The following is a 13,139-nucleotide window of genomic DNA, read 5'->3' on the forward strand; positions in this document are numbered from 1 at the left end:
CAAAACTAAGGATGGATATTTTCTTGTGAGGAATGGTCCAGAAGGGCGTGACCTCATTCTAGTACAATTTGGCACATCCAACTGCACAACGGTCCCACCTTTGATTGATCCGAACCATTCATTTGGTTTTGAACTTTTATGGCCTGAAAATTATTACGCTGATCACATAACAATAATATGGTACGATTTGTTATTGAAAGTGGCTTATATATAGCTTTGAATTGTCAAAGTTCATATTATTGGATACAGATTTGCCAGGCAATCTTGCCGAAAGCCACTTCGCAGCTTACTTTTGCAGGAGAGAACAGCCACGTCAGATGAATAGATGAATAAGGCAAAATCTGCTAGATACAATCGAATTGAGTCCTTACCGATGCATCAGCAGTGATCGCAACTACGAAGCCACTAGTCCTCTTTAACAGCCACACGGGCCCACTTTTTAGCAGATTTTCTCTTACTCACTTTTTATCTGAGGTGGATGTTCTCTCCTGCAAAAGTAAGCCGTGAAATGGCTTTCCGCAAAATTGCCTACAAGATCCTTATTGGATAATTAGGATTGGAATATCGGTCTGATTATTGGATCATTAGAGATCCAAAGAAAGGCCTATCAAGTGGATGGTTCGTATCAATCAAAGGTGGGACATCAAACTAGGGTTTACCAATTCCTATTGTAATATAAAATAAAAAGGGTTTTAAGTTTTCAGCAATATCTATCAAATGAAAATGACTACATTCATATACATGACTCTTCTAAGCATATATATATGTTCTATCAACATATTCAGGCACAAAAGACATAAAAGAGGCTCCAAAATCAGCCTTCCAATTGATCTACTTCTTTCTCCCACTTGAGTCCGAACATTTGGCGGCCGAAAGGTACAATGAGATTATAACGAAAAACCTGCATTTGTTACACCAAAACTCAGTTCTACCTCAATGAAGCACCACCTTGTTTTATTTGAGACTTAATAACTTTTTATTTCACACAACTGAAATACTAATAATAAGGCCCTGTTTGGAGTGCGGGAATTTTCTGGACAAGTTTGAAATAGAAAAACTTTCCCAGAATTTCCTACTCTTCCATTCATTGATTTTACATGAAAAATAGCCACAATAGTTAGAATTTTATTTATAGGGATCTTCAATTTATAATGATATCACTCTAAATAAGCCACAACTATATCATTTACCTCTAAATTATAGATGTTAGAATAATGTTATGTAGCCTAAGGGCATTATAGTCTTTTCATAATATATATATATATATATATATATATATATATATATATATATATATATATATATATATATGAGAATAGAGTTCCTAAGGTGTCACCTCATATAGCTTATATGAGGTGGCGCTTACAAAACATAAGGGGCCCACATTTTTGGGGTGATCGAAACCACTCATTTGAAAGGCCCTTAGATGGATATGGCGCCTACAAAAAATCAGGTCCATAGGATCATCCTAACCCTTCTATTTATGGAGGTTAAAAATGGGCAGATTTATGGAGGTTTATACCCATCCATTTCAACCTCCACGAATGGAAGGGTTAGGATGATCCTATGAAGTTGATTTTTTAGGCATACCCTATCTATGTGAGGGCCTATCATATGAATGCTTTGGATCATCCGAACAAAGTGGGCCCCTTATGTTTTTAAGCGCCACCTCATATAAGCTATATGAGGTGACACCTTAGGAACTCTATTCTCATATATATATATATATATATATATATATATATATATAGAGGAAAGTGTTTCTACTCGGCCGAGTAGAAAAGCTTATCTACTCCTCCCTTTAAAAAGTACAGTGGGCCCACACATTGTGGATGATCCAAAGCATTCATTTGATAGGTCTTATCATAGATAGGGTGTGCCCAAAAAATCAGCACCAAAGGGTCATCCTAGCCCTTCGTTTTGTTGGGCCTTGTAGAAACAGAATGGACGCATCTTACGCATCTTACACAGTGCGTCCATTCTGTTTCTACAAGGCCCAACAAAACGAAGGGCTAGGATGACCCTTTGGTGCTGATTTTTTGGGCACACCCTATCTATGTTAAGACCTATCAAATGAATGCTTTGGATCATCCACAATGTGTGGGCCCACTGTACTTTTTAAAGGGAGGAGTAGATAAGCTTTTCTACTCGGCCGAGTAGAAACACTTTCCTCATATATATATATATATATATATATATATATATATATATATATATATATATATATATATATATATAGAGAGAGAGAGAGAGAGAGAGAGAGAACGGTCCCTACACATATGTGTAGATAAGTTATCTACACACTAGCTTAAAATACAGTGGGGGCCACATTATTTGGGTGATCCAAACCATTCATTTTTAAGGCCCTCACATAGATAGGGTGTCCACAAAAAATCAGATCCATAGGATCATCCTAACCATTCGAACTATGGAGACAAAAAATGGACTAATTTGTGAAGGTTTAAAGACATCCATTTTACCTCCACAAATCGTAGGGTTGGGATGATCCTATGAATCTGATTTTTTGTAGACACCCTATCTATGTGAGAATCAAAATTCCTGGAAGGATGAGAGGTGTGAATATGGAGATTGAGCTAGAAACCACATGTTTGGGACATCCTCCCATATACAAAGAAATAGCAGTAGGTTCTGCATCATTTGAAGAAGAGAAATTAGAATAGATTGAATACAACAATCATCTTTTGCAAGCGCCAGGACAATGGATCAAAGACAGAATTATTATCAAAGAAATATGAAGTTCCTCAAAGAAGGTAACATCAACATTAACCAGTTGTTTCCATCTAACTAGATCAGAACAATGATACCTTTTTTAGTGTGAGAGTACCCAAGAAAGACATATTTAGTAGAAAAAATAAATATTTTCAACAACCCCATTTTGTTGTGTTTTCTGAATGCAGGACGAGAATGCCATTATAGATGAGATGCAGACGAGAGTAGGGCAGTACAGCCAAGAGGCCCATTTAGGTACTCCAATTCGTTAAGTTCATGTCGGTCGTCAATCTTCATATTCTCGTGTAAATCCTAAAGAACTGTGAGAAGGGTAGAAGGTTCCAAAAAGATTTAGGGAATTAGTTATTTGGCTAAGTTAAAGTAGACTCACAGAAAATTTAAGAGAATAAAGAACTAAGGTAAGTAAAATAGATGAAGTAGGAATGTAGGTTGAATAACTCCTTGACCAGTAACTTTAGATGTACTCCTCAGCCAGGGTGACAAGCACTAAAAGATTTGGAAGAAGAAAAAATACCAAACCACAATTCATGTGAGAAGCACCGAAGTCAACTGTTAACCCAAGGTTCCCTATGGGTTCAACTAATCACATTTTCCTTGTTGTTTTAATGCTAGCAAACCCAAATTGATTAGTTATTATGGACTAATGTGTTACCTTGTAGTATTGTGCCTTAGACAGGAAAGTCATATGTCAATCCAAAGTTAGCACATTAGCACAATACAGCAAAACACATGGCTTGAGGATCAACATGCACAAATCAACAAAGAGAGCTTGCACACAACGGTGACATCGTCATTGGAAGATGTCAAATCAAGAGCTCAAATTGAAGATCCCGCAAGCATGCCATTACACAATGCCAAAAGGAGCTTGAAGATGAACAAGCATTGGTGACCTATTCATGCATCCAAAGTGAAGATCCAATCAAGAGCATGGACCAAAGCAATTCAAGTGTTCACTTCCAAGCCCAAGAGCCTAAGGAAAACCTTTGAAGCCAATACAATCAAGGTGCTAAGTAGCTGTTAGAATAAGCTTATGTAGCCTAAGGGCATTATAGTCTTTTCATATTCTTCTCAAAATAAATATATATGTGTGTGTTAGGGCAAGAAAGCTAACACACAACATTTCATTCTCAAATCTCTCTGTTAACATGGTATCAAAGCCTTAGGGTTCTTCAATGCCCGAGGGACCTCCATTGAAGACCACTTGTCTTCCTCCATTGAAGTCCACAGCTGACCAATGTGATGTCCGAGGCGCACTCATATACTGGCTAACCACACCAACAGCATATGCAATGTTCGGACGAGTGACTGTGAGATAGATCAACCGTCCTACTAACCGTCTGTATCGACTGGGATCGTCTAGTTGCCCCCCCCCCCCCCCCCCCCCCGTGGAAAACCCAACCTCTTCCCTGTTTGCCCCTACGCGCGCCCCCTGAAAACCAAGGTTGGCCCCCTAAACGCCCCCTGGAAAACCCAGGTTGCCCCATGCGCGCCCCCCCTGAAATCCCAAGTTGCCCCTGCGCCCCCTGGAAAACCCAGGTTGCCCCTCCTGCGCACCCTCCCTTTGTTTTTTAACATCTTTCCCCATCTTCTTTGACCTATAAGGGTAGCGTTCTTCTCTTCTAGCCGTCGAGTGTTCCTGCCCTACATCTTCCCGTTACATTTCTCACCTTTTTGGTCGCGGCTCTGCTTTGTTACATTTTTCTTTGATTCCTACTTGATGACTTAAGCTTTGTCTCTATGTTTCGTTGTAGTCCAACAAGTATGAGGCTTCGTGCTTGTTCTTTCGGGGTTCTTCTTCCGGCGGATGTTTGTGGTTTTTCCTTCTGATTGTTTATCTCCGTGGTGATTTCCTTGCCTATATTTGGCTGCCCTTTTCTGTGGGTGTCGGTGATTGTTGTGGTGTATCTTGTCTGATCTGCTTCACCGACATCCCATTTGAGTTTTGGTATTTATTATGGCCTTGCCATCAGCTTCTTCCTCCGGTTCATTTCCGGTGTCGGTGACCTCTATGACATCCATTAAATTGGAGGTGCTAATTACCCTGCCTGGAGACGTTCTGTTCACCTCTATCTGCGAGGTCAGTGCAAATTACGTTTCCTCACGACGGATCCTCCGAATCCGAAAGATGTTGTGTATGATAAGTGGAGTCAGGAGGATGCCCAGCTCCAGTCACTTCTCTGTCAGAGTATGGAACCAAAGATTGCGAGCCACATGCTATTTATGGATACATCACGAGCAGTCTGGTTGCGTGCTGAGACACTCTATTCCGGCAGCAACAATCTCACACGGATTACTGATGTTTACAATGACTTCTTTCGTATCTCGCATGGAGATAAGAACGTCGTTGAGTACTATTCGGATTTTGTTAGTCTTTGTGAGCAGATTGATATTTATCATCCACCGTCCACCGACCTTAAGGTCTTAGCTCAACAGAAGAATGAGCTCCGTACTACCCTGTTTTTTTATGGCTTAGGGCTTGAGTTTGTCCCTCTTTGGCAGCAGATCCTTGGGTTAGGCAAGCTCTCATCTTTGGATGAGATCTTTTCTCGCGTTCAGCGCGCTCTACGTATCGATCCGGCTATGTCTATTGCTGGTGACCAGTCCTCCTTTGCTGCCCAGTCTGGTTCCTTTCGGAGCACTCGTGGTAGGGGTCGTGGTCGCGGTCGTCGCGGACAGGGCCGTGGCTTTGGCCGAGATTCAGGGGGAGGCCGTACGTATGAGGGTCATGGCTCACGTTATTGCAGTCATTGTGACATGGAGGATCACAATACTGATTTCTGTTACGATCTCCATCCCGAGCTGCGTCCCGCTCGAGCCGCCCACTTCGCTTCTGAGACACCTGTTGCACCTCTTCCTGCTACCTCAGACACCATGGTCGTCTCTCGGACTGAGTATGAGTCACTTTTGCGCCTACAGGAGAAAGGGAAACAACCAGCTGCTCAACTTGCCACAGAAGGTAGCAACCCATCTTGCTCCCTTAACCACTCCGCTTCCTGGCTCATTGATTCTGGTGCCTCTCATCATATGACCGGTAACAGTACACTTCTTAGTTCCTTTACTTCTTGTACTCCTACTAAGATGGTCACCTTGGCCAATGGACTCGATGTCCTATTTCAGGCACTGGGACTGTTACAGCCACCTCCCACTTATCCTTATCATCTGTACTCTGTGTTCCTACTTTTCCCTGCAATCTTCTTTCTGTTAGTCAGCTTACTAATCGCCTTAATTGTTCAGTAACATTCTTTCCGTCTTATTGTGTTTTTCAGGACCTTGCGACTGGGAAGAAGATTGGCTCGGGCATGAGACAGATAGCCTATACTACTTGGATGATGTTATCACTGCCACGGCGTTTAGTACCTCAGCAGATTCCTTTATGTGGCACTACCGGTTCGGTCATCCTTCTCCTAAGCGTCTGCAGCATTCTTCAGTTGTTTCTGGTGTTATTAGTCCTTTTCATTGCGAGTCCTATCAGTATGGAAAACATCATCGTGTTTCCTACCCCTCTCGTTCTGTTAGTCGTGTTAGTAGTCCTTTTGAGTTAGTGCATTCTGATGTTTGGGGTCCATGTCGTACTCCTTCTATGTTTGGTGGGAAGTACTTTGTTATTTTTGTTGATGATTTTCCAGGATGACCTGGCTTTATATAATAAAGGATCGTTCTGAGGTATTTTCTACATTTTGTTTATTTTATGCTGAAATTACAAATCAATACTCATGTTCCCTTAAATGTTTATGTACTGATAATGCCCGTGAGTATTTTTCTGATCGACACGGTTTTCAGGAGTTTCTTTCTAGTCGTGGAATTATTCATCAGTCGTCTTATGCCCACACTTCACAACAGAATGGTGTTGCCGAGCGGAAAATACGGTATCTTGTAGATATAGCTCACACCATTCTGTATCAGATGCATGTTCCCAAATCTTTTTGAGCTGACGCTATGCTTACAGCCTGCTTTCTGGCTAATTGTCTACCCTCTTCAGTTCTTAGCAATCGGTCCCCTTTTTCGGTGTTACACCCTTCTAGGGATCCGTTTCCGTTACCTCCCAAGGTGTTTGGGTGTGTTTGCTTTGTTCAGGATCTCACTCCAAGACTTGATAAATTGGCCCCAAGGTCCTGGGTTATTCACGAACCCAAAAGGGTTACCGATGCTATAGTCCTCAGCTTCGCCGCAAATTTATCAGTGCTGATGTCTCCTTTTTTTAGGATACTCCCTACTTTCCTGCTTCCTCTTCTTTACCGGTATCTCCTCTGTTGCCGTTGCCGGTTCCGGTTCCAAGTCTGCCTACAGATCCGGTTCCAAGTCTGCCACCGGATCCGGTTCAGCGTCCCTTCCAGGTATATACTTGCAAGCGCTCTACTACTTCAGTTGAGCCTTCATGCCCTGCCATCTCTTCTCAGCAAGCAAGTCCTTCTTTACCCTCATCCTCTGATGATGCTGCTCAGGTTAAGGATTCTCTTGATGCCCCCATTGCGAGCCGTACTCGTTCTCGTACCACTCATCACCCTATTTCTGATGCGGTTAGTTATGCTCGATTATCTCCTTCGTATACCACAATTATATCATCATTGTCATCGATTTTTATTCCTCACTCTGCTCGAGAGGCTATGCTTGATTCGGGATGGCGGGCAGCTATGGAGGCTGAGATGGATGCTTTGGCCAAAAATCAGACATGGCAGTGGCTTCCCTTCCTCCTGGTGCTCAGGTAGTCGGATGTAAGTGGGTGTTCACTGTCAAATACCTACCTGATGGCTCTGTTGAGAGGTTAAAAGCCCGTCTAGTTGCAAATGGCTTGACTCAAACTTACGGAATTGATTATGTTGAGACATTCTCTCCAGTGGCAAAGATTCCGCCCATCAGTGTATTGATTTCTTTGGCCGTGAATCAGTCTTGGCCACTATATCAGTTGGATATCAAGAATGCATTCCTCCATGGTGATTTGCAGGAGGAGGTGTATATGGAGCAACCACCAGGGTTTGTTGCTCAGGGGGAGTTGCAGCATGCCGTCTGTAAGCTTAGAAAGGCGATTTATGGTCTTAAACAGTCTCCTCGTGCTTGGTTTGGGAGATTCAGTGAGGCCATCCTAGTATTTGGTATGAAACAATGTTATGTAGACCATTCTGTGTTAAACTCTCGAAGCAAGGATGGTTTGATTCTCCAAGGTGTATATGTTGATGACATTGTTATTACAGGGAATGACAAAGCAGGAATACAACGCCTCAAAGATTTCCTTCAGAATGAATTCAGCACAAAAGACCTTGGTGTTCTAAGATACTTTTTAGGCATTGAAGTGGCACATTCACAAAGGGGGCTTTGTCCCAAAGGAAGTATGCTCTTGATATTTTGGAAGAAACAGGTCTTTTGCGGGCAAAACCTACACAGACTCCTATGAATCCGAATGTCAAGCTTTCACCTGATCAGGGGGAGCCACTAGACAATCCTGGTCGATACAGACGGTTAGTAGGATGGTTGATCTATCTCACAGTCACTCGTCTAGACATTGCATATGCTGTTGGTGTGGTTAGCCAGTATATGAGTGCGTCTCGGACATCACATTGGTCAGCTGTGATTCAGATAGTAAAGTATCTGAAGAAAGCTCCGGGGAAAGGACTTCTCCTCCAGAAGCATAACCATTCGAGAATTGAGGGATACTCTGATGCAGACTGGGCCGGATCTTCTGCTAACCGGCGATCTACTAATGGCTATTGTACCTTCATAGGTTGAAATCTAGTATCTTGGAAGAGTAAGAAGCAGGACGTTATGTCTCGATCCAGTGCAGAAGCAGAATACAGGGCCATGGCTTACACCAGCTGTGAATTAATTTGGCTACGATTGTTTATGTCAGAGATTGGATTCTCATACTCCTCACCTGCGTCCCTCTACTGTGACAACAAGTTAGCCATTCACATAGCTATGAATCCGGTATTTCACAAACGAGCTAAGCATATAGAAGTGGATTGTCACTTTATTCGTCACAGGATTCAGACAGGCCAAATTCAAACCGAGTTCACTCGAACGAATGATCAGATTGCAGACATGTTTACCAAGTCGTTGAATGGAGTTCGATTGAGTAATTTATGTAACAAGCTGGGCATGTATGACATTCATACTCCAGCTTGAGGGGGAGTGTTAGAATAAGCTTATGTAGCCTAAGGGCATTATAGTCTTTTCATATTCTTCTCATAATAAATATATATGTGTGTGTTAGGGCAAGAGGGCTAACACACAACATTTCATTCTAACAGTAGTTTTACATTTCTAGATTGTATTGCAGATCTTTTTCATGTGGTTATACATTTCAAAGAGCTTTACATACCTTTTTTCAAAACCACCCTTGAGACCCAATTGTGTTTCATGAAAAATCATTTCCAAAGGTCCTAAACATTCTTAAAACAAAAGGTCATAGCCCAAGGACCCAAGTCTCAAATGCTAAGTTAAGTTGAAAAATGAAAGACATCAAATTGGCACTTGCATAGTGGACAACAGATCTTATTTCCACTTTTATTAGTCCAAAACATTTTCAAATATTTTTGAAAATATTTTTAACAGATAGATTTCATTGTTTCTATTCAAATCAAGTATAATAGCATCAAAATCTGATAAGAAACGAGTGAGATATGAATTTTAAAAACTAGCTACCCAAAACTATTTTTTTGCAGCCAGAGGCAAAAATCCAGCAGCCCACTTGCGGGCGACAGACCCCCCACGGTCGACTGGCACTGCGCGAGAAACTAGCCGTTGGGGCATAATGGCTAGTTGTTTTTTTGACCTGTTTTTTATCTTTTCTTGCCCAAACTACCCCCAAACATTTATGATATATATGAGGTTTCTTCATGGATTTTAAGACTTTTGGAAATATTGAAAATCTTCATTGAGCCAAAACTTTCAAATCCACTGATTTCTTCAAAGATCTTTGAACTTGCATATCTTTTTGAAGATCTCCATAGGGCTTTTACATTGTAATTTTTTGGAGTAATTGTGAGCATCCATCATTGTAAAATACGCCTATCAAGAAGCTTCGAGCGTTCTTCATTCTCCTTCATTATTGGAATCGAAGGTCTACGATTAGGTGCATAAAGAAAGGTAAATCTGGTATTGTAGTGCAAAGAGGGTTTGTTCCCTCGGAGGCGGTTTGCGAAGAGGGTTAATCTCCTTGGAGGCAGTTTGCAAAGAGGGTTTGTTCCCTTGGGGGCCGTAGAGGTTTGTAAGGATTGGAATCCGGCTTTAGTGGAGATCCACCATAGTGAAGAAAATCCCAAGGAGACAAAACTTGGGTAGTGGAGTAGGTCCTTGCGGTTGAAGAGTCGAACCACTCTATATCGTTGTGTCGTCTCATACCTCTTACCCTCTCTTTCATTTGGTGATTGGTAATATCTCTTCCCTTACTTTCTTCTAAGCATATTTGAACAAGAGTTAGAATAATCTAGGATTAATCTCACACACCTTTTTTATTTAGGTAAAATTTTTAAATTACCCAATTGACCCCCCTCTTGGGTTGCCCTTTGGGATTTCATCAACAACGCAAGTAGAAGGATTACATACATAAAGGGCAATATTACATGAGTGAACAAGAGTAGCGTTGTTGGTAGCAGTCACAAATATCTCCATCATTTTCAAAATATCGTGTTTTTATTGCGACATTTTGATAAAACGATTAAACCCTAAAATAATCCCAAGATTTAAAAAAAATATAGCAATATTTTCATTTTTATCATTATTGTGAAACATATTGCGACAATATCGCGATAATTTTATGATATTTTTAATTTTATTTTTTTCTTAAATTATATATTTTTAAAGATTCTATGTTTTCTAGTTTTTTCACGATATATACCCAAAAGTAATAAAAAATTTAAAATTTCCCAAGATATTCACTTCCCGAGAAATTCCCGAGGCAAGTATTTATGACTATGGTTAGTAGAAGACACACTGATGGCTTCTGTATAAGGTTCCCGTACTCCTCAAGTGTAAACACACCAAATCTACTACCCAATGAGTTATACTGGATTGTATTATTAGTGAGCACCCGCTCGCTCATCACCAAAGACTGGAGATGTTTGGTTAGCCTATTATAGTTTTCCAAGATTGTCCCAACACTTGTCCATCATGTGATTTGTTCTGCCACAATGTGTACATTTACAGATACCTCTTCTCCACCACGACCACTCTCTAAGTCCCTTTCTCTTCCATGACCAACATTACCACAACCACACACACGACTAAAAGAGATAACGACAGATTTGCCCTTTGTAGTCGTAATATAAAAGGAAGAGATTGAGAAGTGATGACAAAAATTAGGGGTCGAATATTATTAATAGAAGCAATGTTATCACTAGCAAGGAGTTTCCCCCTCATAGATTGATACTCAGAATTCAATCCAGACAAAAATTTAGCAACCTGGAATTCTTTTCATTGTCGTTTAAGAAGATCCAAGTATGAAGATATATGATGATTTATATTAATTTCTTCCCACATATCTATCCTTACGGCTGCTATAACCCACTCGACGAATTATCATCTTGTTTTAACATAAAGATATCCTCATATAATTGATAAATTCGAGAGACATTCTTATCCTGAGAATAATGTTCTTCTAAAGCTTTCCACACATCTTTAGCAGCGTTCCAAAAGATAACAGTAGAACTTATAGATGGCTCCGTCGATTAAATAATCATGCCACAATTAGACAATAATCTAACATCCACTCAGAAAATATGTTTTCCCATTCAACTGAGCCCACAATAGATAAGTTTTCACATTCAATTGTATGTAAGTAATCAGTTGACCGACAAAGTCATCAAATGGCCTCATAGTAGATTAGGAATCGGCACAACTATCTATGATTGACGACCAAGGAGAACATAGACCATGTCACCAATTAAGCACAACCTGACCCACAAGATAAATCAGATCCATATCTAATCACGCAATCAGAACTTCATATGCCACTTGCAGTACATTACAAAACAAGAGGGATAGCAACAATCCAAATTTGATTTCCTGAACATGATAAGTACAAACAGGAGGACAGATCTAATCTAATTGATAAGAATGTATTCACATTAGAGCCAGATCTGATCCACTCGATCATAAAATCAATAATAAAAAATAGGGCACATTTCAATTCCACAGATCTGATCCACTCGACGTAAAACCAATAATAAAAAATAGGGCACATTTCAATTCTACCCTACAGTCACAACAACTAACCATTATAGTTGTTACACACAAAAAAAAGAAAAAGAAAAAATAGGACAAGTGACGTCATAAAATGAGAAGGAAATAACCAAAAAGAACTTTTAGGAAAGAAAGGAGAAAGAAATAAGATAATCAGTTTTATCAGGTCAAGATTCAGTTAGTGGCTCTGATATCATGTAACATAGTGAAATAGAGAAAGGAACGGAGAGAGAAGATGAATTTAGGAAAAAATCAAATTACAATAATGCCCTAAGCACTTAAGCTCACCATAACAAATCCCTTGTGTTGAGAGAGGTAGAGAAAAGAGAGAAAGTAAAGAGTGAGAGAAAAGATTGAGTTAGGGTTCTCCCCCTCACTCATGTAATATAAATAATAAAGAGTGAAGTACAAAGACAAGTATGCCCTTGGGCATTACAATAAAGACCTAAAGACCTGTTAACACTCCCCCTCAAGCTGGAATGTAGATATCTAACATTCCTAGCTTGTTACAATTATAAACTAACTTAGCTCTACTTAGAAGCTTCGTGAACATGTCTGCTAATTGATCTGTAGATCTGGTAAACGCGGGAGATATGTAGCCTCGTTGAATCAAATCTCTAATGAAATGACAATCCACTTCAATATGTTTGGTCCTCTCATGGAAGACTGGATCGTGGCAATGTAAATGGCGGATTTGTTGTCACAGTATAACTGAGCTGGAGAAGGAGGAGGAAATCCAATCTCCGAAAGTAAGGAACGTAGCCACATGAGTTCCCCACTCGTATGAGACATAGCTCTATATTCTGCCTCGGCACTGGATTTAGACACGACATCTTGTTTCTTACTTCTCCATGAAACAAGATTACCTCCAATAAAGGTGCAATATCCTGTAGTAGACCGCCTATCAGCCGGAGATCCTGCCTAGTCTGCATCAGTGTATCCTTCAATTCTCTGGTGCCCATGCCTCTGAAATAACAACTTACCTGGCGAACTCTTCAGATATCTCAATATCTGAAGTACAGCAGCCCAATGTGAAGTGCGAGGTGAGCTCATATGCTGGCTACCAGCGCTAACTGCAAAGGTAATATCTGGACGTGTAACAGTAAGATAAATGAGCTTACCAACTAACCGTCTGTATCGCCCTGGATCTTCTAACAGGACTCCCTCCTCAGGGAGTAATTTCATATTCTGGTCCATAGGAGTTGAGGCAGGCT

General features: G+C 40.6%; 1 protein-coding gene across 3 annotated transcripts in view; it reads right to left on the reverse strand.

Moving 5' to 3' along the window:
- Positions 1-660: 660 nt before the first annotated feature.
- LOC143855555 (uncharacterized) overlaps positions 661-13,139 on the reverse strand; it is a 31,207-nt gene continuing 18,728 nt past the window's right edge. For all 3 annotated transcript variants that reach the window (XR_013237932.1, XR_013237930.1, XM_077365710.1), the window contains one exon: positions 661-901. Coding sequence is in view for 1 of the 3 variants with exons in the window: in XM_077365710.1 (XP_077221825.1) it covers positions 888-901 (14 nt within the window). In the remaining 2 variants the exon portion in view is untranslated. The remainder of the gene's footprint in view (positions 902-13,139) is intronic.

The sequence above is a fragment of the Tasmannia lanceolata genome, unplaced genomic scaffold (assembly GCF_043159265.1).
Source record: "Tasmannia lanceolata isolate RefF3 unplaced genomic scaffold, GAP_Taslan_0.1 ptg000021l, whole genome shotgun sequence".
Lineage (NCBI taxonomy): Eukaryota > Viridiplantae > Streptophyta > Magnoliopsida > Canellales > Winteraceae > Tasmannia > Tasmannia lanceolata.